We start from the raw sequence: 25,493 nt of genomic DNA on the forward strand, positions 1-25,493 counted from the left end.
ATTCTGTCTAGCGTGGACAGGGAAGGTTCCACAGCTCGATTCTGAAGCATATAGTTATAGGCTTTTGTCAGACAAGAGGGCAGGAAAGGCATCTTAGAAGGGACAAAGTATGCAGAGGCGCGGGGTCATGGGAGGGCCTGGTGTGTTAAGACAGTGCTGCAAGGTCAGTGTGGTAGGGGCATTGCGGGCAACGCTTGTCACGTGACTTAAAAATACTACGCGTAGTGTTAACAATTACTGTAAATGTTTTTGACACATTACTGTTTTTTTTTTAAAGCAGGCTCCAGACCCATCAATAGTGAGTGTATGTTGGTACTGTTAATGAACTCTTCACCACCCAACTGTCTGTTTTTCTGTCATTCTGTCACCTCAAACTACCTATAGTAAGAAAAGCTTGTTGATTATACTGAGGTTATTAATAATAGCTATGACTTCTGGGACACCTACCACGTGCCAGGCACAGTATCACTGCTCTGCACCCATTATCTTGAACCTTCACAACAGCCCTCTGAGTTCGATATTAGCCTTGTTTTGCAGAGTCTTAGCTTGTGAATTCCCTGAAGTCACACAGGCGGTGAGGGGCCAAGTCAGGAGTCGAACAAGTTGGTTTCCTTCTGAAACCTGTGCTCTTTCCGGTATTCATATGCCCCCCTTCTGATTTAGTAGCATCTGCCCACCCCAGCCGTGGCATAGGAGGTCCGACATACTAAGGAGCCTTCTGTTTATGAGTTGTGATTAAGCAAAGCAAACCTTGTATTCGAGCTTACGCATCTAAATGAGTATTATCTTTCAAAGAAGTTACTTAGGGAAAAGGTAAATATATACCTACTCCATTGCTCATACCCCTTGTTACTCATTTGAAATTTCCTTGGAAGCAAATCCTGTAAGAAAATCCGTCTCATTGCTTTATAATCATATATCATTTTTTAACCAAAATAGTGCTGCCTAGTTTGATCACACATCCTATCCACTAAACTTGGCTCTGACTGACTTTTGGCCGTTTCCAAAAATCCACTCTCAGTGAAGATTTGGCACCACTGGGGGTATTCAAAAGAACGGACCGCAGGCTCTCAAGGCGATTCCAGGAGGAAAGCTCCAAAGATGGTTTGAGCAAGGAAGTGGAATTAGTGCATTGCCTCCCAGGGGGGACTGTTTAAAGGAGACATGTCTCATTTGAATGCAGAATTTCTGGTTTCAAAACTATCATTCCCATTACTTACTTACACGTCTCATTTGAATGCAGAGTTTCTGGTTTCAAAAATGTCATTCCCATTACTGGCTAATTACACGCATGTTTTTCTTGGCTGTGAGTTCTTTGGAGGCCAGGATGGTGAGGTGTTCGAGAAATGTGCTGAGTGAGTGGATGTTGAGTACAGATAGACGTGAGCCATGGGGGAACTCTGTTGTAGGGGAGAGACAGTGGACTGAGGGATTTTAGGTAGTTTCCTAGGACTTCGGGAGTGAAGCTTCCCAGTATTGAGCTTGGGGTTTCTAATTGCGTTGCCTGATCATAGGCCATGCCTGTGCAAGGAGACTAGAATTCAAGATGAAAGCCTTCAACTCTGGAGACAGGCTCTTTATAACTGACAATTCGTAGTTTGTCACCTATGACCTAATAGTGAGAAAAATGATGGCTAAATGAGATTGTCATAACTTTTCTCTTTTGTAATACTAGTAGCAGCTAAAATGGGTAAAATCCATCATTTACACAGGGCTCTCATATCCCCTTATCTCCATGAGTGGATATAGGAGCAACCCGATGAGGAGAGAGTGACCCACGCACAACCACACAGCTGGGAAACAGTTCCCACAGGCCTGGGCTCTGGCTAGTCCTCCTCAAGAGTGATTTGTTTTTATTTGGCTTTTGTACTTTCTTGTCAGTCAATGACTTTAAATTTTGTTCATAAGGTTCTGCTCAGTGTAAGAGGTGCAGTTCCTTTGAAACGTTGGGAGAGTGGCAATTAGCAGTTTGTCAGTTGGAGCTATTCTCTAAAGTTGTAGACAGAGAGGCGCTCACAGGGATGGTCACCCAGACCATGTGTGTGTGCATGTGTGCCTGCTCCAGTTAAAGCCAGCGGCTTCCACTGGAGAAAACTGATGGGTCTAAAAAGAGTCCAGCTGCATTCTTTTGACTTGCGGAAAACAAGATAATAGAACGTTTATACGCACAGTGTCATCTCTTTACTAGGTATATTCCCTCCCTCCCTAAATCCTTTTTCCCTTCCCCCCAAGGTGGAGAGAGGGAATTTGAGGCTCCAGCAGAAAGCTCTGTGTACATTTCAGAGAGGATACTAGCTTTGTAGTTTGACCCACGTGACACCACTCAGTGATCTTGTACTGGCATTACAGACTCAGATGAAAGTGGGGTAAATTCCCTTTTAAGGTATAATTGGAAAAGTGAAATTAAGGAAGTAGTGGTTTGATGCCAGAATATCCATTGGAACCTCCATTTGCTGATTTGTGGAGAATTCAGCAGTCTGTTTCTATACTTGGATTCTGGTCTGAATGTTTCTTGAAAAGTAACTCATAGTAGTTTAGGCTTTTTTTATTTTTATTTAAATTTTTTTTTATATTTGGAGCTTTTTATCACTTTTTTTCTTCTACAGTTATCATGGTTTATTTTATTTTCTTTATTTTTTTGGGTTGCACTGGGTCTTCATTGCTGTGTGCGGGCTTTCTCTAGTTGTGGCGAGCGGGGGCTACTCTCCTTTGCGGTGCGAGGGCTTCTCATTGTGGTGGCTTCTCGTTGCGGAGCATGGGCTCTAGGTGCGTGGGCTTCACTAGTTGCAGCACACGGGCTTCAGTAGTTGTGGCTCGCAGGCTTCAGTAGTTGTGGCTCGCGGGCTCTAGAGCGCAGGCTCAGTAGTTGCTGCGCACAGGCTTATTTGCTCCGTGGCACGTGGGATCTTCCCGGACCAGGGCTCGAACCCGTGTCCCCTGCATTGGCAGGTGGGTTCTTAACCACTGCACCACCAGGGAAGTCCCAGGTTAGGCAATTTTCAGTCTATTTTGTCAGTTTATTATGACTTGTGTAGAATTTCTGCCTCCAGTCTCTACCAACTACAATCTACCTTACACACTCTTCTCTACCTTCTGTCACTCTTTTGCTCAGAAAATCTTCAGTGGCCCCCTATTGCCTAGTAATAAATTCTAAGGACTTTACCTTGATATTCAAATCCCCCATTCTACCTTTCCCTTGTTTCCTCTGGTGCCTTTTCTCCTGTCTCCCCAGCACTCCCCACCCCAAGATTTACAGAACGTACTCCACGTGTTCTAGTCTCCTGGGGTACAAAATACTGTCTCATGCTTTAAAGAATCGTCTTCCCTTTTTCTGGAATTCCCTATCCCCAGACCCCACCTCCTTTCCCAGCTCTCCCAGGGAAATGAACCTTCCATGTCCCAGTTTGCCATGATATATAGTTGCTTGATCCCCCTCTCCTCCTCTTAGTCTTTGAGCATCTTCGGGGCAGAGACTGTTTCTTTCCCACACGCTCAAACAGTTTTTAAAGTTTTAAGTTAGATTTGTGTGTATTTTGTATTGATGCCCCATGATCCTTTTTTTCCCTCTGGAAAAATTCTGTACACATGTAAAGAAAGTATCTTTTGTTTGCTTTGATAGAACCATGCTATTTTTATCTACGCTAGCGTTCATTTCCATAATTTCCTTAGGAACTTTGTCTGCTTTATCTGTCATGATTTAACAGTAGCATGTAGAAGCCCACAATGTATATTGGTATATTTGTACAAGAAATATTGTCAGATTATTTCCATATTCTATGGTCATGTTGTTAGATTTTCATTATTTAGATTTTCTTTATTAGTCATTTTAATGCTTTTTGTTTTGAAGTCTAATTGATCAAATTACTGTCCTAGTAAACTGCTTCTCTTGTCCTTACTCAGTCACAATAAACCTGTGTCATCTCCTTTCTTCTAATTGGTTTGACTTTTTTTTTTTTTTGCGGTACGCGGGCCTCTCACTGTTGTGGCCTCTCCCGTTGCGGAGCACAGGCTCCGGACGCACAGGCTCAGCGGCCATGGCTCACGGGCCCAGCCGCTCCGCAGCATGTGGGATCTTCCCGGACCGGGGCAAGAACCCGTGTCCCCAGCATCAGCAGGTGGCCTCTCAACCACTGCGCCACCAGGGAAGCCCTATTTCTAGTTTTTTAAAGAGCTTCCATACTGTTCCACAAAGTGGCTCTGTCAATTTACATTAGATAGATTAATAGATAGGCCAGGTTTATTGAAGTATGTTTAACATGCAGTAAATTTGACCGTTTTTTAGTGCACAGTCCTATGAGTTTTGATAAACCCATTCACTTGTGTAAGCACCACCCAAAGACAGAGATATAGAAAAGTTCTGTCACTGCAAAATCTTCCCTCGTGTGCTTTTGTAGTCATCCTTTCCCCCAACACAGCCACGGGTAATCACGGGTGATCTGTTTTCTGTATCTATACTTTTGCCTTTTCCACAATGTCACATAAGTGGAGTCACACAGTGTGTTGTGTTTTCAGTCTGAGTTATTTTACTTAGTATAGTGCATTTGAGGTTATCCATGTTGTTGCATGCATCCCTAGTTTGTTCCTTTTTCCTGCTGATTAGTATTCCATTTGAATAGACATACCTCAGTTGGTTTAACCATTCAGCAGTTTTTGGACACTTGGGTTGTTTCCAGTGGCTATTATAAATAAAGCTGCTTTGAACATTTGAACACAAGTCTTTGTGTGGACGTATGTTTTCCTTTTTCTTAAGTAAATACCTAGGTATGGGATTGCTGGGCTGTAGAGTAAGGGTATACTTAACTTTATGAGAAACTACCAAAGTGCTTTCTAAAGTGGCTACACTGCATTCCTACCAGCAATATATGAGGGTTCCATTTGCTCTACCTCCTTAGCAACGATTGTCATATGCTGTGAGGTTAAGAGTCTAGGTTCATTTTTCCCATCTGTCCAGTTGTTTCAGCACCATTTATAGAAGCCCAATTGTTTCTCTATTGAATTGCCTTGGCACCTTTTCCCATGTATGTACAGGCATGTTTTTGGACTCTATTCTGTTCTCTGTGTCTCTCCTGATGCTAATCCTACATTGTCTTGATTACTGTAGCTCTATAGTAAGCCATGAAAACATGCAGTATAAGTATAGTTTCTCCAACTTTGTTCTTTCTCACAATTGTTCTGCCCATTTGAGGTCTTTTGCATTTTCATATAATTTTTAGAGCGAGTATGTCAGTTTCTGCAGAAGAGGCTGCTTGGATTTTCATTGGCATTGCACTGAATCTTTTTTTTATATATATTTATAGCAGCTTTATTCATAGTTGCCAAAACTTGGAAGCAACCAAGATGTCCCTCAAAGGGTGAATGGATAAATAAACTGTGGTTTATTATTTATTCCAGTGGAATCTTGTTTAACACTAAAAGGAAATGAGCTATCAAGCCATAAAAAGACATGGTGGAACCTTGAATGCATACAGGCACACCTCGTTTTATTGCGCTTTACTTTATTGCGCCTTGCTTTATTGTGTTTTTTTTCTTCCAGTTTCATTGGAATATAGGTGACATACAGCACTGTGTAAGCTTAGATACAGCATATCGATTTGACTTACATACATCATGAAATTATTACCACAGTAAGTTTAGTGACCATTAATCATCTCATATAGATACAAAAGAAAAGAAAAAGAAAAAATATATTTTTCATTGCGGTGAGGACTCTTAGGATGTACTCTCTTAACAACTTTCATGTGTAACATATGGCAGTGTTAATTACATTTATCATGTTGTAAAATACCTGTCTAATACTTATTTATCTTATAACAGGAAGTTTCTACCTTTTGACTGACTTCATCCAATTCCCCCTCCCCTAACCCCGACCTCTGGTAACCACAAATCTAATCTCTTTTTCTATCGGTTTGTTTGTTTTTGAGGTATAATTGACCTACAAGATTATGTTAGTTCCTGGTGTACAACATAGTGATTCTATATTTCTATACATTCTTAAATGATCACCACAATAAGTCTAGTTACCATCTGTCACTATTCAAAGATATTATATTATTTTTGACTATATTCCCCACACTGTACATTTCATACCCATGACTCATTTATTTTGTAGCTGGAAGTTGTACTTCTTAATCTCCCTCACTTATTTCTCTCCTCCTTTCCTCTCCTCCCCTCTGGCAACCACCTGTTTATTTTCTGTATCTATGACTCTGTTTTGTTACGTTTGTTAGTTTGCTTTTTCAGAGTCCACATATAAATGCACTTATACAGTGTTTGTCCTTCTCTGTCTGACTTATTTCACTTAGCATAATGCCATGTAGCTTCATCCATGTTGTCACAAATGACAAGATTTCATTCTTTTTTGTGGCTGAGTAATATTTCATTACACACACACACACACACACACACTCCACATCTTTTTTAAACATTCATCTATCAGTGGGCACTTAGGGTGCCTCTATATCTGAGCTACTGTAAATAAGGCTGCAGTGAACATAGGGGTACATATATCTTTTTGAATTGGTGTTTTTGTTTTCTTCAGATAAATCTCCAGGAGTGGAATTGCTGGATCACATGGTAGTTCTATTTTTCATTTTTTGAGAAACCTCTATACCATTTTCCATAGTGGTTGCACCAATTTATGTTCCTGCCAACAGTGCACAGGGGTTCCCTTTTCTTCACATCCTCACCAACACTTGTTATCTGTTGTCTTTTTTTTAATAATAGCCATTCTGACAGTGTAAGATGTTATCAAACTAGACTACTTTCTCATACCATATACAGAAATGATTAAAGACTTAAATGGATTAAAGACTTAAATGTAAGACCTGAAACCATAAAAATCCTAGAAGAAGACATAGGCAGTATGCTCTTTGACATCAGTCTTAGCAATATTTTTTTGGATATGTCTCCTCAGGCAGGAGAAACAAAAGCAAAAATGGGACTACATGCATTGAATCTTTTGAATAATCTGATGAGTATGGTAGGCTAAATAATGTCCCTCAAAGATACCTACTTCCTAATCCATGGAACCTGTGTATATTAGCTTCTGTGGCAAAAAGGTGAATATTATCTTATATGGCAAAAGATGTAATTAAGTTAAAGATCTTGAGATGGGGAGAGTATTCTGGATTATCCAGGCAGGCCCTAAATGCATTCATGGGTTTCCATATAAGAGGGAGGCAGAAGGAGATACTATTAGGAGGAGAAGGCAATGCGATTGAGGCAGAGAAAGAGATTTGAAGATGCTGCCTTTCTGATTTTGATGATGGAGGAAGGGGCCCAAGGTAGTGCAAGGAATGCAGCTCTAGAAACTTGAAAAGGCAAGGAATGGATTCTCTCCTAGTCTCTGGAGACATGGCTCTGCTGACACCTTAGTTTTAATGTAGTGAACCCCATTGTGGACCTTTAGCCTCCAGAACTATAAGAGAATAAATGTGTATTGTTTTAAACCATCAAGTTCATAGTAATTTGTTATAGCAACCATAGGAAACTAATAGAGGATGTAAATTTTAACAATATTGATTTTTTTAATCTATAAAAATGGTGTATCTCTCCATTTATTTAGATCTTTAATTTTTTGGTAGTGTTAGGTTTCAGAGTATGTCTTGCACATATTTTGTTAAATTTATCTCTAAGTATTTCATATTTTGATACTGTTGTCAATGGTAGTTTTTCATAAACTTTTAATTTTAAATATTATTAGGTTTATAGGAAAGTTGCAGTAAATGATAGTTTTTTTTTTTAAAAAAAGTGTCCATTTTCTCATTGCTAGCATATAGAAATGCAGTACATTTTTTTGTATATTTACCTTGTATCCTGCAACTTTTGCTAAATTCACTTATTAGATTTCGTAGCTTCTTTGGTAGAGTACTTAAGATTTTCTACATAGACATCATGTTGTCTGCAAATATCAGATTTACTCCTTCCTTTTGAATCTTTATCCCCTTTATTTCTTTTTCTTGTATTATATTTGTGGCTAGAACCTCCAGTACAGTGTTGAATAGATGTATTGAAGTGGACATACTTGCCTGGTTTCCAGTCTTAGGGGGAAGGTATTTAGTCTTTAACCATTAAGCATTTTTAACTAGGTTTTTTTCTAGATACCCTTCTAGCCCTAATTAGTTTAGAGCTTTTATCTTGAGTGAGTAGTGAATTATGTCAAATGTTTTTTCTGGAACTATTGAATAATCATATGGCTTCTCTTTTTCATTCTATTAATACAGTGAGTTACATTAACTGATTTCCAATGTTAAGTGAAACTTGCAGTCCTGGCTAAAGCACACTTAATCATAATGTAATATCCTTTTTATATATTGCTGGATTCAATATCCTGTTTTTTAGGGGTTTTGCATCTGTCTTCATGAAGGATACTGGTATGTAGTTTTCTTTCTTGGTCAGGTTTGGGTATCAGGGTAATGCTGGCTTCATAAAATACTGGGAAATGTTCCCCTCTCATCTTTTTCTGCAAGAGTTTGTGAAAAATTGGTACTATTTCTTCCTTATGTGTTTGGTAGATTTTGTCTGGCCCTGACATTTTCTTTGTGAGAAGGAGTCCAACTGCAATTTCAGTTTTTTAAATAGATATAGGAATATAAATATTTCTTCTTGTGTGAACTTTAATAATATCTTTATTTCAAGAAATGTATGTGCATAAAATTGTTCATAATATCCACTTCTAATCCCTGTAATGTTTGTAGGATTTGTAGTGATGTCCCCGCTTTCATTCTTTGTATTGGTAATCTGTGTCTACTGTTTCTTTTCTGATAACTCTAGGTATAGGTTTACCAATTTTCTTGATCTTTTCAGAGAACCAGCTTTTAGTTTCATTGATTTCTTTTTTCTTATGTGGACCATTTTTACAGTCTTTATTGAATTTGTTACAATATTGTTTCTGTTTTATGTTTTGGCTTTTTGGCTGCAAGGCATATGGGATCTTAGCTCCCCGACCAGGGATCGAACCTGCACCCCCTGCAATGGAAGGTGACGTTTTAATCACTGGACTGCCAGGGAAGTCCCTAGTTTCATTGATTTTTCTCTAACATGTTTCTTACTTAGTTCATTGATATTTGTGTGTATATTTATTATTTACTTCCATTCATTTTTTTAAAATTTCCTTCTCTTCCTAGTTTTTTAAGGTGAATCATAGATCGTTGACTTGAGAACTTTTCTACTTAGCGTTTGATGCTGTAAATTCCCCTTAAGTATTGCTTTAGCTATATCTCACATATTTTGGTATGTTGTGTTTTCACTTTCATTTAGTCCAGAATTTTAAAAATTTTCCTTGTGTTTTTTTTTCTTTTACCTATGGATTATTTAGAAGAGTATTGTTTAATTTGTAAGTGTTTTGAGAATTTTTCAAATATCTTTAAGTTATTGACTTTTAGTTTAATCTCATTGTGCTTAGAGATTTACTTTGTATGATTTCAGTCCTTTTACATTTGTTGAGGATTGTTTTATGGCCCAGAATTCAGTCTGTCTTTGTGAATGTTCCATGTGCACCCAAATTTGCACTTGAATTTGTATTCTGCTGTTGTTGGGAGGAATGCTTTATCAATATCAATTAGGTCATGTTGGTTGATAGTGTTATTACAAACTTGTATATCCTTAGTAATTCTCTATGTGTTCTATCAGTTACTGAGAGAGAAGTGTTAATTTCCAGTAATAGTTGTGGATTTTTCTGTTTCTCCTTAATGTTTTAATTATTAATGTTTTCTACGTGTATTTTGAAGCTTTGCTATTAGGTACATAAATATTTACGGTTGCTAGATCCTCCTCCAACACAAATCACCTCTTTATCATTATGTATGCTCCTGTTTGTCCCTGGTAATATTCCTTGTTCAAAAATATATCTTAGGGCTTCCCTGGTGGCACAGTGGTTGGGAGTCCGCCTGCCGATGCAGGGGGCGCGGGTTCGTGCCCCGGTCTGGGAGGATCCTGTGTGTCGCGGAGCGGCTGGGCCCGTGGGCCATGGCCGCTGATCCTGCGCGTCCGGAGCCTGTGCTCCGCAACGGGAGAGGCCACAACAGTGAGAGGCCCGCGTACCAAAAAAAAAAATATATATATATATATATATATATATATATATATATATATATATATATAATAAACCTTATATTGTGGTAGGCAGAATGATTCCCCCAGAGACATCCAGGCCATTAAGCCCTGGAACCTATGAATATGTTACGTTACACGGTAAAGGGGATTTTGCAGATGTCTTTAAGGTTACAGTATTAGTTTTTATTGCATCCGTGACAAATTACCACAGATTTAGTGTCTTAAAACTACACAAACTTATTATCTCATAGTTCTGTAGGTCAGAAGTACAGGTACAGCATGGCTCAGTTGGATCTTCTGCTTAGAGTCTCACAAGGCTGGAATCAAGGTGTCAGCAGGGCTCTGTACCTTTCTTGAGGCTCTGGAGATTAATCTGCTTCCAAACTCATTTGGGTTGTTGTCAGAATTTAGTTCCTCGTGGTTGTAGGGCTAACGACCCCATTTCCTTGCTGGCTGTCAGCTAGGAGTTATTCTCACCTTCTAGAGTCGGCTTGCATTCCTTGGCTCATGACTCCCATCCTCCATCTTCAAAGCCAGCAAAGGCAGGTGGAGTCCTTCTCACTTTTGGAATCTCACTGACTTCCCCTTCTGCCTTATCTCTCCTCTTCTGCCACATCTCTCTGACTTACTTGTATGCCTTCCTCTTCTGCTTTTAAGGGCTTATGTGATTACATTGGACACAACTGGATAATCTGGGATAATCTCCATATTTTAAAGTTGGCTGATTAGTACCCTTAATTCCATCTGCAGAGTCCTTTCATGGTAGTACGTAGATTAGTGCTTGACTGAATAACTGAGGACAGGAATCTTGGGGAACATATTTAGAATTCTGCCTACCACAGTTGTGGACTTTAAGATAGGAAGAGTATCCTGGATTATCCAGGTGGACCCAATCTAATCACATAAGGTCTTAAAAGCATAGCACTTTCTCTGGAAGCAGGAGCCATATGGCAAAAGAAGTCAGAAGCATGAGAAAGATTCGATATGCTGCTGCTGGCTTTGAATGTAGAGGCCTATGTTCTTCTCAGAGAGAGAACCCTAGGACCTAAGGGCAGCCTCCAGCTGACAGCCAGCAAAGAAACTAAGATCTTAGCCCTACAACCACAAGAAACAGGATTGCCAACAACCTGAATGAACTTGGAAACAGATTCTTCCCAGAGTCACCCGAGAAGAGCCCAGTCAACTGACATCTTGATTTAATTTATGAGACTCTGAGCAGAGAAACCAACTAAGCCTGTCTGGACTTCTGACACACACAGCTGTGAGATAATAAATTTGCGTTCTTTTAAGCTGCTAAGTTTGTGGTAATTTGTTATAGCAGCAATAGAAGACTAAAACAGATATTAGTAAAGTCACTCTTTCTTCTGGTTAGTGTTTGCCTGGTATAACTTTTTCTGTCCTTATTATCTATCTGTCACTTTGTAGATAGATAAAGTAGGTTTCTTATAGATAGCATATAGTTCTCTTGCTGTTTTAAATCCAGCCTGACAATCTTTGTCTTTTAATTGGTAATTAGACCATTTATATTTCATGTAATTGTCAATGGGGTTGGGTTTTAACTGCCTTCTTACTGCAGTCTGGAAATTGCCTCCAGGCAGTAAGCTGGGGCATTGATAGAGTTTATCTCCTTTGTTTTCTTTCTGCCATCATGGTCCTTCACTGCCTGTTGTTCACTGTCTGAAAACTGTTGTTTCATATATTTTGTCCAGTTTCTTGTTTAAGGTGGGAAGGAAAACTCCATCCCTCTTACTGTATCAAAGCTGGAAGTAGAAGTCCTCAACTATGTAATTTCTAATTAATATTTTAAAAACATCCTCTTCATGAAGTCCCTTTTATGTGAAATATGAGTGTACGTTTATATGTATAATCCAGTCACAAAAAGGATAATACATATACTAAGATATTACTATATATGAATATGGCAAATGGCTACCTGTTTAAAAATAGAATCAAATAATTAGTCAGTGACAGAACTTGACCATATCCTGAACCTGTCCACTGTTTTCAGTCTCCATGTCTTGATGGCTAGTTCCTTCTGCTTGGAGTGCTTCCTCAGCTCCTATCCTTTCCTGCCTGGCAGCTTTCCATGTATCCTCCAGAACCAGCTCCAGGGTCATCACCTCTCTGCTTCCCAGTCCCCCCAGACAGAATCCGTATTTCTTCTTCTGGGCTGCCGTCACACTCCACCCATAGAACCATTATGGCACAGGCCATGCTGTGCTGTAAGTATATGTTTCTGTGTGGACTCCCTCCTACCAGGAAGCTCTGGGAAGCAGGAAACTTATTTTAGTCTTCTTTATATTTGTCTTATCCTCTAACAACAGTATGTCTTCTACATAGAATTTTTGATATATGATTATTGAATTAGTGACTCTCTTCATGTGCTAGAAAGCAATGTTATTACTCCTCATTTTAATATCACATATTTGTAAGTGTGAATCCTCTTTAATCATTTTGCTTTTCTCCCAGTAAATTCCTCATCTATGCCTGTCTGCTGCTGTTCTCTGTGTTGCTGGCCCTTCGTCTGGATGGCATCATTCAGTGGAGTTACTGGGCTGTCTTTGCTCCAATATGGCTGTGGAAGTTAATGGTCATTGTTGGAGCCTCGGTTGGAACTGGAGTCTGGGCACGAAATCCCCAATATCGGTAATACTGCTTTATAAAACCTTTTGGTCTCTACTCTGAGCCGGGGGGGGGGGCAGTATCTTGTTTTTCACTTTATCAAAAGTCAGGACTATTTTCTTTTCTACCTCTCTGAGGTTTTCTAAGAACTATAATATAGGCAAGCTGAGTTCTGTTTTAAGTTTTTAAAAATTAAGTGTTTGCTATCCACTTTTTAACAAATGCACTGTTATTTTAGGTGCTTAAGTTCCTAGCCAGCCTACAAAAGCTTAAGTAATCTAACATGCATCCAAAGTATAGAACTGTTATACCATGCTAGACAAGGACGTATAAAACCATCATGTTTGTAGGAGCAGTTCTACAAACCACAGGTCTAGCTTTGGCCATCAGGGATATATCCTTCTCCACTCAGTCCTGGAACTGGGTCTCCCCTTGTCCCAATCTCCTAGTCCTGGGGTTTTAGGACTGTTAGTGTGGAGGAGGCAGCTTGGCCAGGAAACAGTTAGGTCCTGAGACAGGAAAAGGTGAGACCCAGATGCCGTGAAGGAGAGCAGAGCCTTGGGGGCCGGGCAGAGGCGTACCCTTTACCTTCACCCCCACCTCCCCTCACGCCTTTCTTCTTGGACGGTGTTCTGGTCCAAGTTCCTGTCGTGAGCTCACTCCAGTGTGCAGCCTGGTGCTGCTGGGGCCCACAAGAGTCTCTCTGCTCTCCCTCACAAAGTTTGGAACTTTGGAAAGGAAAAAGGGGGACTTGAGAGTGAGGGGCTGTTCTAAACCATCACCAGGAAGATGAGGAGTGAAGAAATGCCGGGTAGGCAGGTGGGGAGAGAAGAGGGGGACAGTGCAGCTGCTCATGTGAGAAAAGTGTAGAAGTGGGGACCATCTCAACTTGTTTAAATCTTTGTTATGAACTTTAAAAATGAGATTTAGATCGAGTAAAATATGTTACCGCATACGTATCTAAGAACTTGAAAATAGCTACACAAAGAGCCCTGGCAGATGGGGGACATTCATGTGTAGCTTAGATTTTTTAAGTTCTTAGGTTTTTCTTTTTTAAGATTACCTGTGTGGCCATAAATCTTTTATTTTTTATGAGGTATTTTCAGATATCTAATGTTTGCTACTCAAAGAATGAAAAGTTACATAGCTAAACATTTTAAGTTCCACTAGTTATTTAGAAGCTATCTGAACTTTTCTCTGTTGGTTACATTTAAGATTCCTTTCAAGATTCCCTTAAGAAAAGGAATTGTATGTGCGTAGTTGAATGTCCTGAATGTACAGACATGGTCATTCTAGTGTCAGTACTGTCCAATGGAACATTGTTGGGTCCTATAGAAATAACCACTGACCTCATTTTCTCTGTGTCCTAAATTTACAAGCATTTATCACCAACATGACACATCACAAATGTTCATCTATATTTTGAATGAAGCACAGTCAGCCTTGCAAATGCATTGTTAAGCATTTTCCTGATTAGTGGCCTTATTATTTTTTTAATTGTTAACCTATTAAGTCCAAGCATGATCCTTAAGCAGCTTTAACTGATTTAAAGAACAGTTTTAATGGCTCTTCTTTATCATCTGCAGGTGTCAATTCATCCTAATGGAATAGAAAGGAAAATAAAAAGGCATTCACAATTTTATTTGCATTTTAAAATAGCACCTAACAACAGTTGCTGTATTTTCTTGAAATAGCACACACTTATTCATAAAACTAGAGCTATTTTGATAGTATTGCATGAAATGTGATTTACATGGTTTTTAATTCATTGAGAGACAGGGATCGTGAGATTTAAGGGATATTTCAGATTTTAGCAGTAGAAGCAATCAGCTTAAATAATCTTGGAAGTAGTTGAACTTAAAGTTATGAACCAGAGTGTTTATGTGCACTGTCAGGAAGTAATAACTGTGGCTCTTGCTTCTGAGAATATCTTTATTCCGTTCAAAGTCTAAGTCTGGTTTGGTTGTAAATGTTCATTTCTCGTCCTGTAGTAGTTCTTTGATGTTTGAAAGATTGCCTGTTAAGGAGGAATGTTGATTTAGCTTTCTACCTGATTTTCCTGAGCCTTTTGTTAAATTTACAAATACGGTCCTTAGTACCCACGTAAGCTGGCATTTGCCCTGAGCTGCCTGCTTGTTACGGGGACTCCGAGCTGAGGGTGTTTTTCTTCGCCTTCTGTCCCTTTCCAGAGCAGAAGGGGAAACATGTGTGGAGTTCAAGGCGATGCTGATCGCGGTGGGCATCCACTTGCTGCTGCTGATGTTTGAAGTGCTGGTCTGCGACAGGATCGAGCGAGGCAGCCACTTCTGGCTCCTGGTCTTCATGCCGCTCTTCTTCGTTTCCCCAGTGTCTGTGGCAGCCTGTGTTTGGGGCTTTCGACATGACAGGTCACTGGAGGTGAGCTTTCGTATATTTAAGCAGGTTTTAAAATGCAAAATCGTTTGGTCAGTTATTGTAATGGAGACTTCTTGTCCTTGGTTAGGAAGAGGTTGATCACTAACGCTAGATCATGGTACGTAAGGAAACGAAAGATGATGGAAATAATCATGTTTCTCTTTCTTGACTTAGAACGCTGGTTTTTCACTGAGGCCATCAGGCTTCTTCCAGCTTCACGTCTTTCCCTGCCCACCTGGATCAGCCAGCTTCTCCAGAGAAACAGAACCAGTAGGATAGATGTAGATGTAGATATAGACGTAGATGTGCGGCTAGATATACACATGGGGAGGTTTATTTGAAGGAGCTGGCAAGTCTGAAATTGATGGCGCAGGCTGGCGGGCTGGAGACTCAGCAGGATATCTCCCTCTCCAGGAAACCTCAGTTTTTGCTCTTCAGGCCTTTTAACTGATTGGATGAGACCTACCCACATCATGGAGGGAAATCTCCTTTTCTTAAAGTCAGTACCCTTACAGCAATACCTAGATTATAGTTTGGTTAAACGACCGGGTACTACAGCCCAGCCAAGCTGACGTGTAAAACTAACCAGCACAGCACCTCAGACCCCATGACCAGCACTTTGTCTGCTCCCTGGCTAGCTTATCCTGATGGGCCTATATGTTCATTTAGTAAGCATTTATCAAGTATTTACTATACGCCAAGCCCTCTTGGCCTAAATGTAAGGGATACACACACGAATGAAAAAGCAATACTAGCAATGCTAATAGTAGTAATGAAAATAATAGCAGATAATATTTATTGACCACTTGCTGTGTACCAGGCCTGGGGCTGGATGCTTCCATGCAGTAGGATCTCGTTGAAGATCTGCAGCAACCCCGTGACGTGGCTGCACTTGCCACCCCTGGTTTCCAGAAAGGGTAGGGAATTTGTTCCTGGCCGCTTATCCAGGGGCAGGGCCAGGATTCCATTGCAGGCAGCCCGACTCCAAAGCCCGTGCGCCGAACTGCCCAGAAGCTGAGGGCCCACAGCCGGGTCCAGAATGGCTCGAGGGGGGAAACTGGACACTGTGGATGCCGTGTTGAGCTGCGCGGGTCGAGAGCGGAGGAAGAAGACCACAGTTGGTCAGAAGGGAGAGTGGGAGCTGGTGGGTGGCAGCTCAGGGTACTTGAACCTGGCGAGGGAGGTACCCACAGTGGGAGAGTGATGGAGCCAGGCCCCGGGGCACCACTGGGAACAGGGCCCCGAGTGACAGGAGCGGCTGTGCCTGGCACGGGGAGAGCGACCCCTCAGCCCTGGTCCGGGCGGCCATGGAGGGAGGGGAGCCCTGGGGGCCTGCTCTCAGCCTCCCTGCGCTTGCCCTCCCGCTTCAGACCCTCTGCCCCGCCAGGTCCTCCAAGAATTTGCTCTTGAACTGGTCTACTCTCCAGCGACCTCGCTCTCTCATCTGAAAGGGAAAACAGAAAACAGCAGCAATACCCCCTCAGGCCTCCGTTTGCCTCTCGTGCGTCTTCCTTCCTCACAGAAAGGCTCTGGGAAGCAGTGCGGCAGGGACCCCGCATTCCCTGCTCCGGCACGTGCTCCCCGTGGCCTGTGGCCTCATCCGGGGGCCTCTTGAGCCCCCATCTTGTCTGGCCGCTGGCCGCGCTGTAGCTCCTGACACCCGTGGTCCCTCGACCAGTCTGGCCACCTCTGCCTGCGTTCAGCTCCTTCTCTGAAGTATTCTTCCTCCGTCCGCTCCTTGCACGTTGCTGTTGCATAGGATTCTAGTCCTGGGCGTTTTCTGTCCTCACTGCGTGCACTTCCTCTGAATGATCTTGTTCACACTTCCTGCCTCCACTGCCACGTACGTGCTCTCACTTCCTAAATTCGCATTTGTAAACTCCGATTTCTACACGAGCTCCAGACTCATCCAACTTCCCCTGAATCTCTATTCCCTGTATTAGTTCGAGGCACCATTTCCACCCAGTCACACTTACCTGTCTACTTTGTGCCTCTGTTGCTTTGCATTTTTCTCTATTATCTGAGCAAAATGAAGTAAAACCAAGCTTTAAAAATCATTTATAAAAGCTTACATTAAACAAAATCACTGAGATCACAGCTGCTCCATTTTACCTATTTGGGGCCGTGTTTCTCAGTGGGGCTGGGTATGCTCTTGGCGTTTTGGATAGGAAATGTTTTGTTGAACAGGACTGTGCCCTGCATTTCAGGACACTTATCCCTGACCTCTGCCCACTAAACACTAGCGGAGGTGCTCCCTCAAGTCATTGTGACAGCCATTAGGGCCCCTGCACATGTCCTAGCTCTTCCGCAGGTGAGCAGCATTACCCAGGTTGAAAAGCACTCAGAAAGTTCTATAAATACTGTTGGATGAGGGCTGAGGAGGAGGTTTAAGAAAACTGAAAATTTGGAACTTTGTTTCTTAGAAAGTAAAAGCATGTACAAGGGCTAGGACTATACTGGGCACGAAACCGTATTTTCCTAATGCAGTGTGGCCACACTCTTGGCAATCTACCTATGAGAAGAAAGCACATGCCAAGAGTTGAGCTCCCTCCTGGTTCTTGTGTCCCAGGAGGAATACCTACGTTGGCTAGGGGGTGACTGGGGCTAGGTTCCCCCAGAGCCCTGAAGGAGGAGTCCGGGTGAGCCAGGGTGCCCTGTGCAGGTAGGAAGGGGATGGTATTTTTCAGGCAGAGGAAATAACACATAAGAAGCCGTAGATGCAGAAGAAAGTCTGTCATGTTGAGTGGACCAGTGACTCAGATATGACTGGAGCACAGTTTTGTAAGATGCAGAGAGTCCTAGAGGTGGAACATGGTGATGGTGTCACAGCCACAGTCATACGGTGGTAATATGAATGAACGTACTTAACACCATTAAACTGTACCCTGAAAGACGGTCAGGACAAAGAGGGTAAGTTTTACATTACGTGTATTTTTCCACAGTAAAAAGAAAAAAAATGCCTGGAGCATGAAGTACAAAGGAGGGAGCCGGGGAGGAGGGGGTCTGCATAGAGGGATTGGGCTGAGTAAGGGCCAGTCCTCAGTCCTCAAGGCGTTGCTGAGCTTCCCAGGACACCATAATGAGCTCCCAGGGGCACCATGGGATACCAGACATTTCTGAGGGAAAAGCAGTGACCCCTGACATCTGTAGGGACACCCTACGGACTACTAGCTCCATGTAGTTTAGGGCTTCACTATGAGGTCACACTACATTCATTTAGATAGTGTCATGGAAGAGTCTAAGTTGTTGGCAGTCGCTGGGATGAGAAGGCAATGCTGTGCAAAAATGCATACGGAGAGCAGGTGATGAGGGTGGCAGTGTCTTGAGGAATGGTGCAGTGCCAGCAGGCACACACGTCCCACCAGGAATTACTTGTAGTTAGTTAAGAATGGGACACACATAATATTTTTCTTGCAATTAACGTGAGGTAATTTTTTTTTTAGATGGCTACTTAGGATAAGCACTCAGTTTAGATCTAATGACTTAAATCAGTGGAACTGTTAGGTGTTTCTTTTGGCCCAGAGGCCTCAGAAAGAATTGCTGAGTCGCTAAATGCCCTGGGAACTGGGAACTTTGGGGCAGCTCTGGGCCAGGTCACATGGCGTCCTGTGACTTTCATCCTGTGGGCAGTGATGAGCCCTTGAAGAGCAGTGAGCACTGCAGCCAGAAGGAGGGCCGCCTGCGGGGCATTCGGGAGCACGAGGGCCCGAGGAAGCAGGAGTAGTCGGGATGGGGGCCGGGCTAGGGATGCTAGAGAAGTCTGCACGGTGGAGGACAGGGCCAAGTGCCTGAGCCTGAGGGTGTGGGAAACAGAATGCGGGCTGCCCTCCTGTGTCCTGATTTGGGGAATCAGGCCACAGCGGTAGCTCCCGGTGAGACAGGGTGAAGGCAGCAAGGTGCGGGAGGTGGGGTAATGAACTCGGGGGAGAAGGGCTTCCTCTGAAGTGCCTCAGGGAGAGTCGGCTCTGGGCCACAGCAGGAAGGCCAAGGTGGAGACAGGTTGGAGAAGCGAGCAGTAGGAGGTCGCGCAGGCCAGGGATGTGGAGGCTGGCTCTGCTCCCCACCCCAGGGCAGGGTGAGGGAGTGAAAGCACGTGTGTTTGTGTCTGAGTCTCTACAGTGGGGAGAGAGGCTGAGTTTAAGGCTTTGGGGGGCATCACCATGTAAGGAGAGGAAAAGGCACATGAAAGGGAAGTGTCAGAGACCAGGAGGATGGCGAGACTGCACGCTGGGATCCTCGGAGGAGGGAGGAGTGGTGGGCAATCTCCCACGCTGCAGAGACGCCCAGTAGGATGCCAGCTGAAGTGGTCCGACGCTGCAGAGCTGATCAGGTGACCTTGATGAAAGCAGTTTCCCGGTGGTCCTGAGGGTGGAGGCCGGGCCACAGTGGGTGGAGCTTGGAGTGGCAGGGGTGGCCGTAGGGACTCGAGTGTCCATGGTGTCTCACAGAGCTTGATGGTTTGGGGTTATTTTGTGTTGAATGGGAATGAGTTGAACATGTTTCTGTGCTTCTGGGAAGGATCGTGGAGTGGCGGGGTTAAAGATGCAATAAAGAATCCGTAATTGATGTCTTGATGTGACAGGGTCCTCGAGGAGCCAGAAAGGAAGGGGTGGGATGCAGGCTGAGTTCCAGGTACAAGAAGAAAGCAGTACAGGGATGATTAAGAACAGAGATGTTTGTGGGTAGGCGCAGAAAGAAAGCTGGGGGAGACCACCAGAGATTGCGTCTCTGCAGATCGCGAGCCTGGAGACAGGCCATTGCCTGGATGAGCATAAAGGGCCGAGCAGCCACTGAGCAGAGGACGAGGCCCAAGGCCAGGCCAGGTTCCTCCTTGACACAGCACTGCTTTGCTCCTCCGGTGCTGAGAATCAGGAGGTTGCAACTTGACATAATAAAACTTTTGCTGCATTATAATTTGCATTGCCTTTTAGTGTGTTAACCAAACAATTGTGGTATTGAATGCAACCGTTATTTTGTTTAACTGATTCTTCTCTTCATTTTTAGTTAGAAATCCTGTGTTCTGTCAACATTCTCCAGTTCATATTCATTGCCTTAAGACTGGACAAGATCATCCACTGGCCGTGGCTTGTATGTAACTTTTTAAATCCTTAAATAAACTTTTCTTTTTATTATAAAAGTCATTCGTGTTTATTGTAGAAATGTCGGAAAAGACAGGCAAGCGAAGGTAATAGGATAATAATCACCCATAATCCACTGGGAGATAACATGGTTAGTGTTTTTTGTTTCCTTGTTTGGGGGTTTATTGTTTCATAAAGATAATTGAGATCATACTGCATGTATAATTTGGTATCCTGCTTTGTTGTTCTAATGTTGTATTATAAGCATTTTTACATGTCAATAAAGGGTTCTTATAAGCATGACTTTTCAAGTTTAATTGATGCAAAATATTCTTCAAATACATTTATGAGACTGTCCCCTCATTTCCGAATATTGAAGTTGTTACCGGTGTTTTACAGTTATAAATCATGCTGCAGCATATAATTTTGTGCATAAAAATCTTTGCCTGTTTTTTTTTTCATTGTTTTCCTAGGAAGGACTACAGAAACAGTATTACTGGGCCAGAGGGTGGGAACTTTTTGAGATGTTGAAATACAAACTGCACTGCCAACTCCCTTTTCCAAAAAGCTATGCCAGTTTACACTCCTGCCAGGGGTGAAGTCTGAGTCATGCGAGTGACCTCTTGCTTCCGTTAATGGGTGTTCGGTTAAAACTGATTGTGCATAGATAGACAGAAGAATGGATGGAGAGAGAGAGATATATGGCAAGCTGCAAATTAGAGAAAACAGTACGGTTTCAACTAGTAACGCATAGAAAGAAGATGAGACAAAAGGTAGAAGAATTATCTTGCCTCTGGGAGGCGAGGTCTTGCCAGGGTTTGGGGTTTTCTCCCCGGCCCCACCCTGCTTGATGTGTACTTTTGTACATAAGACATTGTCTGTGATTAACATGGTTTACCTTTAAAAAAAGAAAGAACAAAGGTAAAAAATATAGTTAAAAAAAAAGAAAATATTCATTTGGTGACAAGGAAGAAAATATGGGAACATAAGTTACCTCTCTAGTGAATAAAGACAAGATCCATCCCTTCTGCCTAAAATCTCTGATAAAACATTCATAATAAAACATACTGTTCAGGCGCCCATCTTCCATCTTCAGGGTGCTGTGTCTAGAGAACAGTAATTGGGTTCAGAGCTTTCTGTTGTGCCATGGAGGAAACAAATCTGGGTAAGACCAAAATTTTAGTGTAAGGTGAAATCAGAAAAAAAAAAAGATTAGGAATTGTGCATGTTTTCTAAAGATGAACAGAGGAATTTTTCCAGCCCCAATCCTGTGCAAGTCCCAGCAGATGAAGCAGCCAGATTGCAGGTTTCCCACAGTGTTCAAGAGAAACCAAGTGAGGCTGGTCGCTAACATTCCACCCACGAGGACCAGGCCTCTAAGTGAGTCTGTTCCCAGACGTGCTTTAGGAGGAGGGACATAAGGGGAAGCTGTGCACAGCAAACATCCAGTCAGGAGCTCTGAGCTCCTCAGAAGGATTAAAACTCATATACCAACTCAAGTCCTGGGTCTAAAAATGAAAGGTAAAAACTAAAGAAGTGTTAGAAGAAAACATAGGAGAAAAATCTTAGGGATCTGGAGTTAGGTGAAGAGTTCCCGGAAATGGCACCAACAACATGGTCTATAAAAGAAGCTCAAAATTAAAATGAAATTAATGAAAAGACAGGTCACAGACCAGGAGAAAATATTTGCAAAGCAGATGTCTAACCAAGGACATGTATCCAAAGCATCTAAAGAACTCTCAAAACTCTAAAAGCTCAACAACCTAATTTTAAGATTGACAAAAGACTTGAAGCGACTATTCACAACGAAGATAGACATATGGTGAATAAGCACATGAAAAGGACATCACTACCCATTCGGGAAAAGCAAATAAAAACCAGGATGAGGTACCACAGCACACTCATCAAAATGGCAAAGATAAGAACCACAATACCAAGTGCTGGGGCAGACCCGAGGGACCCGGACCCTCGCCCGTCGCTGGTAAAAATGCCAAACTGGGTGGATGCTCTGGAAAACGGCTCGGCAATTTCTTATAAATTAAACATGGAGTTACCATGTGACCTAGGAGTGCCAATCCTGGGTGTTTCCCCTGGAGAAATGTAAACGTACAGCCACACAGAAACCTGGGCACACATGTTTATAGCAGCCTTATTTGCAAGTGCCCAAAGCGGGAAAGCACCAGCATCTCGTTCCCAGGGTGACTGGAGAGCAGGCTGGGGTGCGTCCACCCAGTGGAGCAGCGCTCAGCAGTGAAAAGCAGTGACGTGTAGATACACGCAACGACCTGCAGGCATCTCAGAGATGTGCTGATTGGGAGAAGGGAGCCTCAGGTTACATGCTGTATGAGTCCGTCTCCATCACGTTCTTGAAGAGACAAAAGTGTCGTGATAGAGGACAGAGCAGCAGCTGCCGGGGGTTATGGGTGGGGCGAGGGGGTGACACAGTGATGGGAGAGCACGAGGGAGTCTGGCAGGGTGAAGGAGCTGTCCTGTGTCCTGCCCGAGGCTCCACAGATCTATACGTGTGTGCGTGAAAAGTCATAGAACTGGACACCAAAGGATAACAGTCAATTTTACTGTTTTGTAAGAGAAGACAAAGAGACAACAGATGTACCCAAGGGGGCCATGCAGAAGGGAGAAAAGGTCACACGGGAGGAGCCTGCTGAGGCCCCCAGGACTCATCGTGTGGGCTTGTGTGTGAGGGTGAAACAAGCTCTTTCTGGTATGACAGCAACTGACACAGAACACACCTGGGCGAGGCAGCGGAGACCGAGTGGCGGAAGCCTCCCAGCCTTGACTTGCAAGTTCATGGAGGGCCTGGGCCCCCTGCGCAGCCCGGGTTGCCAAGGAGCCTTTGGCCACAGTGCCTCTGGCAGGATGGGAAATGACTGGGAAGAGGGGATGTCCGGGTGAGCCAGGGCACAGGTGGAGGGGAGGCGGGCAGAGCCCGGGGCCCGCTGAGCGAGCTCACGCCTCAGGGCAGTGGCTGCGAGTCCCGTCACCCTGAGGGCTGCCGGGGCAACAGCAACCCCAACAGTGAGCAGCGGGTCCTCTTCCCACGCTGGCCCCATTCCAGGCCTGGCACCGTCTTAAGTGCAGAGATCCAGGAAGGAGTTGGCTCTGCCTACCCTAAAGACCTTTCTTCTCTCCTCCTCCCTTCAGGTCGTGTGTGTCCCCCTGTGGATTCTCATGTCTTTTCTGTGCCTGGTGGTCCTCTACTACATCGTGTGGTCCGTGCTGTTCCTGCGCTCCATGGATGTGATCGCGGAGCAGCGGAGGACACACATCACCATGGCGCTGAGCTGGATGACCATTGTCGTGCCACTCCTTACTTTTGAGGTAAGCTTTCGGCAGAACTCTTGAGGCCCAGCAGCCTGAGCTTCCCCAGCACAGCAGCTCCCCGGGCGAGCCTGCCAACAGAGGACCACAGGACAGTCAGAGCGGCCTTTCTTTGGGGGCCTGGGGGCTGGCAGTGAGAAGTGTACCTTTCTAGCCACCACGCATCTGAATGTATTGATTTGTCGTCTTCTTTTTTTTTTCCAATTAATTAATTAATTTATTTATTTATTTTGGGCTGTGTTGGGTCTTCATTTCTGTGTGAGGGCTTTCTCTAGTTGTGGCAAGCGGGGACCACTCTTCATCGCGGTGCGCGGGCCTCTCACTATCGCGGCCTCTCTTGTTGCGGAGCACAGGCTCCAGACGCGCAGGCTCAGCAGTTGTGGCCCACGGACCTAGTTGCTCCGCGGCATGTGGGATCCTCCCAGACCAGGGCACGAACCCGTGTCCCCTGCGTCAGCAGGCAGACTCTCAACCACTGCGCCACCAGGGAAGCCCCGATTTGTCGTCTTCTAGAAAGAGAAAGTTGGATGTGATATTTTTGTATCTGAGCCCTGTGGAGAATTATAGAGTGGGCACTGTTGACTCCTCCAACCAAACAGCTGCAAGAGTTTCCCAGAACAGTCCTGATGTTGGAAATGTTGTAGGTGGATGGATTTTGCTTAGTCCTGAAGAGCCATATGAAAGCTCTTCCTGTCCTTTCCCCCAGAATGGAGGGTTACCGTTGCCTCCTGTGGAGCGAACGTCCCCCTTATGAGACCTGACGAGGGAGGGGCAGTGCAGTCTGGCTTCAGAGAGGGTCTGTTTTCAGATGCTCCATCGACAGAACCTCAACTGTTTCTCTTTCTTTAGATCCTGCTGGTTCACAAGCTAGACGGCCACAACGCGTTCTCTTGTGTCCCGATATTTGTCCCGCTCTGGCTTTCCTTGATCACTCTCATGGCAACCACATTCGGGCAGAAAGGCGGAAACCACTGTATGTACGCAGCATTTCCGAAGCGCTTGAACTGTGTGTGTGCGTGTGTGTCTGTGTGCCTGATGCGTGGCTGTGTGTGTATGTGGCCCCGCTTTATGAAAAGACGAACCTAAGGACCCCAATCAGGGAGTTGCCCTGGGAAAGGTAGGACTGAAGAAGGCCTGGAATCTTCCAGGGGAAGGGCGTGCCGTCAGCCTTGCTTTCGTGGCCCTACGACCGGAGGGGCGCCTGAGCGCGGCAGGCAGCCTCTCTGGGCCCATCCCCTCCGCTGCAACACCGGGACCAAGATTCCTTTTTCCCAGGGGCTCCTGAGGATGAGATGAAAATCCACATCATCTACCAAACCCTGAGCGTCCTCCCAGTGTCTGTTTTGTCCTCGCTCTTGCCAGCGTCATTCCTGAGGTCTCCAAGTCTTGTCAGTGGTGCCCGGCTTCTCTCTCTTCCCCTCCACCTGTGTGCTGTGATAGCCGGTTCCGAAGTGCTCTTTGATGAGGGCCCCCTCCTCACTAGACTTTGAGCTCCTTTGCATGTAGGCCCAGAGCACGCCCTTCTGGAAACTAATGCCACCGGGGGTTTTGCCCCAGGAGAGCCAGCACTGAGCTGACGGTTTAGTGGTACCCAGACCAGAAGAACGGGCCTTGGAGAAGGAGCTTTGAGGCCTGGACCAACACACGCCTGCCATCTTCCCGGACTCCAGAGGGTGATGGAGATCCTTTTCTTGGGTGACATTCTTTGTCACACATGTGTTTCTTCTGGGCCGGGAAGACAGACTGGAGGATGTTGACATAGTCCAGACACCGCAGATATTTGAGGCTCGTGAGAGCAGTAGTTCGCATACTGGAGGACCCATCAGAATCCCAGGACTGCCCCCCACCACCCCGCCACAGTTTCTGGTTCAGGAGGTGTGGGCTGGGGCCCAAGATCATATCCCTAACAGGCCCCAGGGAGACATCTGGTAGCTGCCAGTCCAGGAATGCCACCTGCAGAGCTGCAGAGCTGCAGGGCTTCCTTCTTACCCTTAGTTGGTATTGAGG

The 25,493-nt window shown here is 44.1% G+C and overlaps 1 protein-coding gene across 1 annotated transcript in view; it reads left to right on the plus strand.

Moving 5' to 3' along the window:
* The window catches only part of TMEM185A (transmembrane protein 185A), a 31,274-nt gene that overhangs the window by 4,024 nt on the left and 1,757 nt on the right, over window positions 1-25,493 (plus strand). Inside the window, exons 2-6 of the mRNA XM_004286689.4 lie at window positions 12,523-12,699; window positions 14,865-15,072; window positions 20,074-20,157; window positions 23,310-23,486; window positions 24,336-24,459. Of these exons, the coding sequence (XP_004286737.1) occupies window positions 12,523-12,699; window positions 14,865-15,072; window positions 20,074-20,157; window positions 23,310-23,486; window positions 24,336-24,459 (770 nt within the window). The remainder of the gene's footprint in view (window positions 1-12,522; window positions 12,700-14,864; window positions 15,073-20,073; window positions 20,158-23,309; window positions 23,487-24,335; window positions 24,460-25,493) is intronic.

The sequence above is a fragment of the Orcinus orca genome, chromosome X, assembly GCF_937001465.1.
Source record: "Orcinus orca chromosome X, mOrcOrc1.1, whole genome shotgun sequence".
In the NCBI taxonomy this organism is placed as follows: Eukaryota; Metazoa; Chordata; class Mammalia; order Artiodactyla; family Delphinidae; genus Orcinus; species Orcinus orca.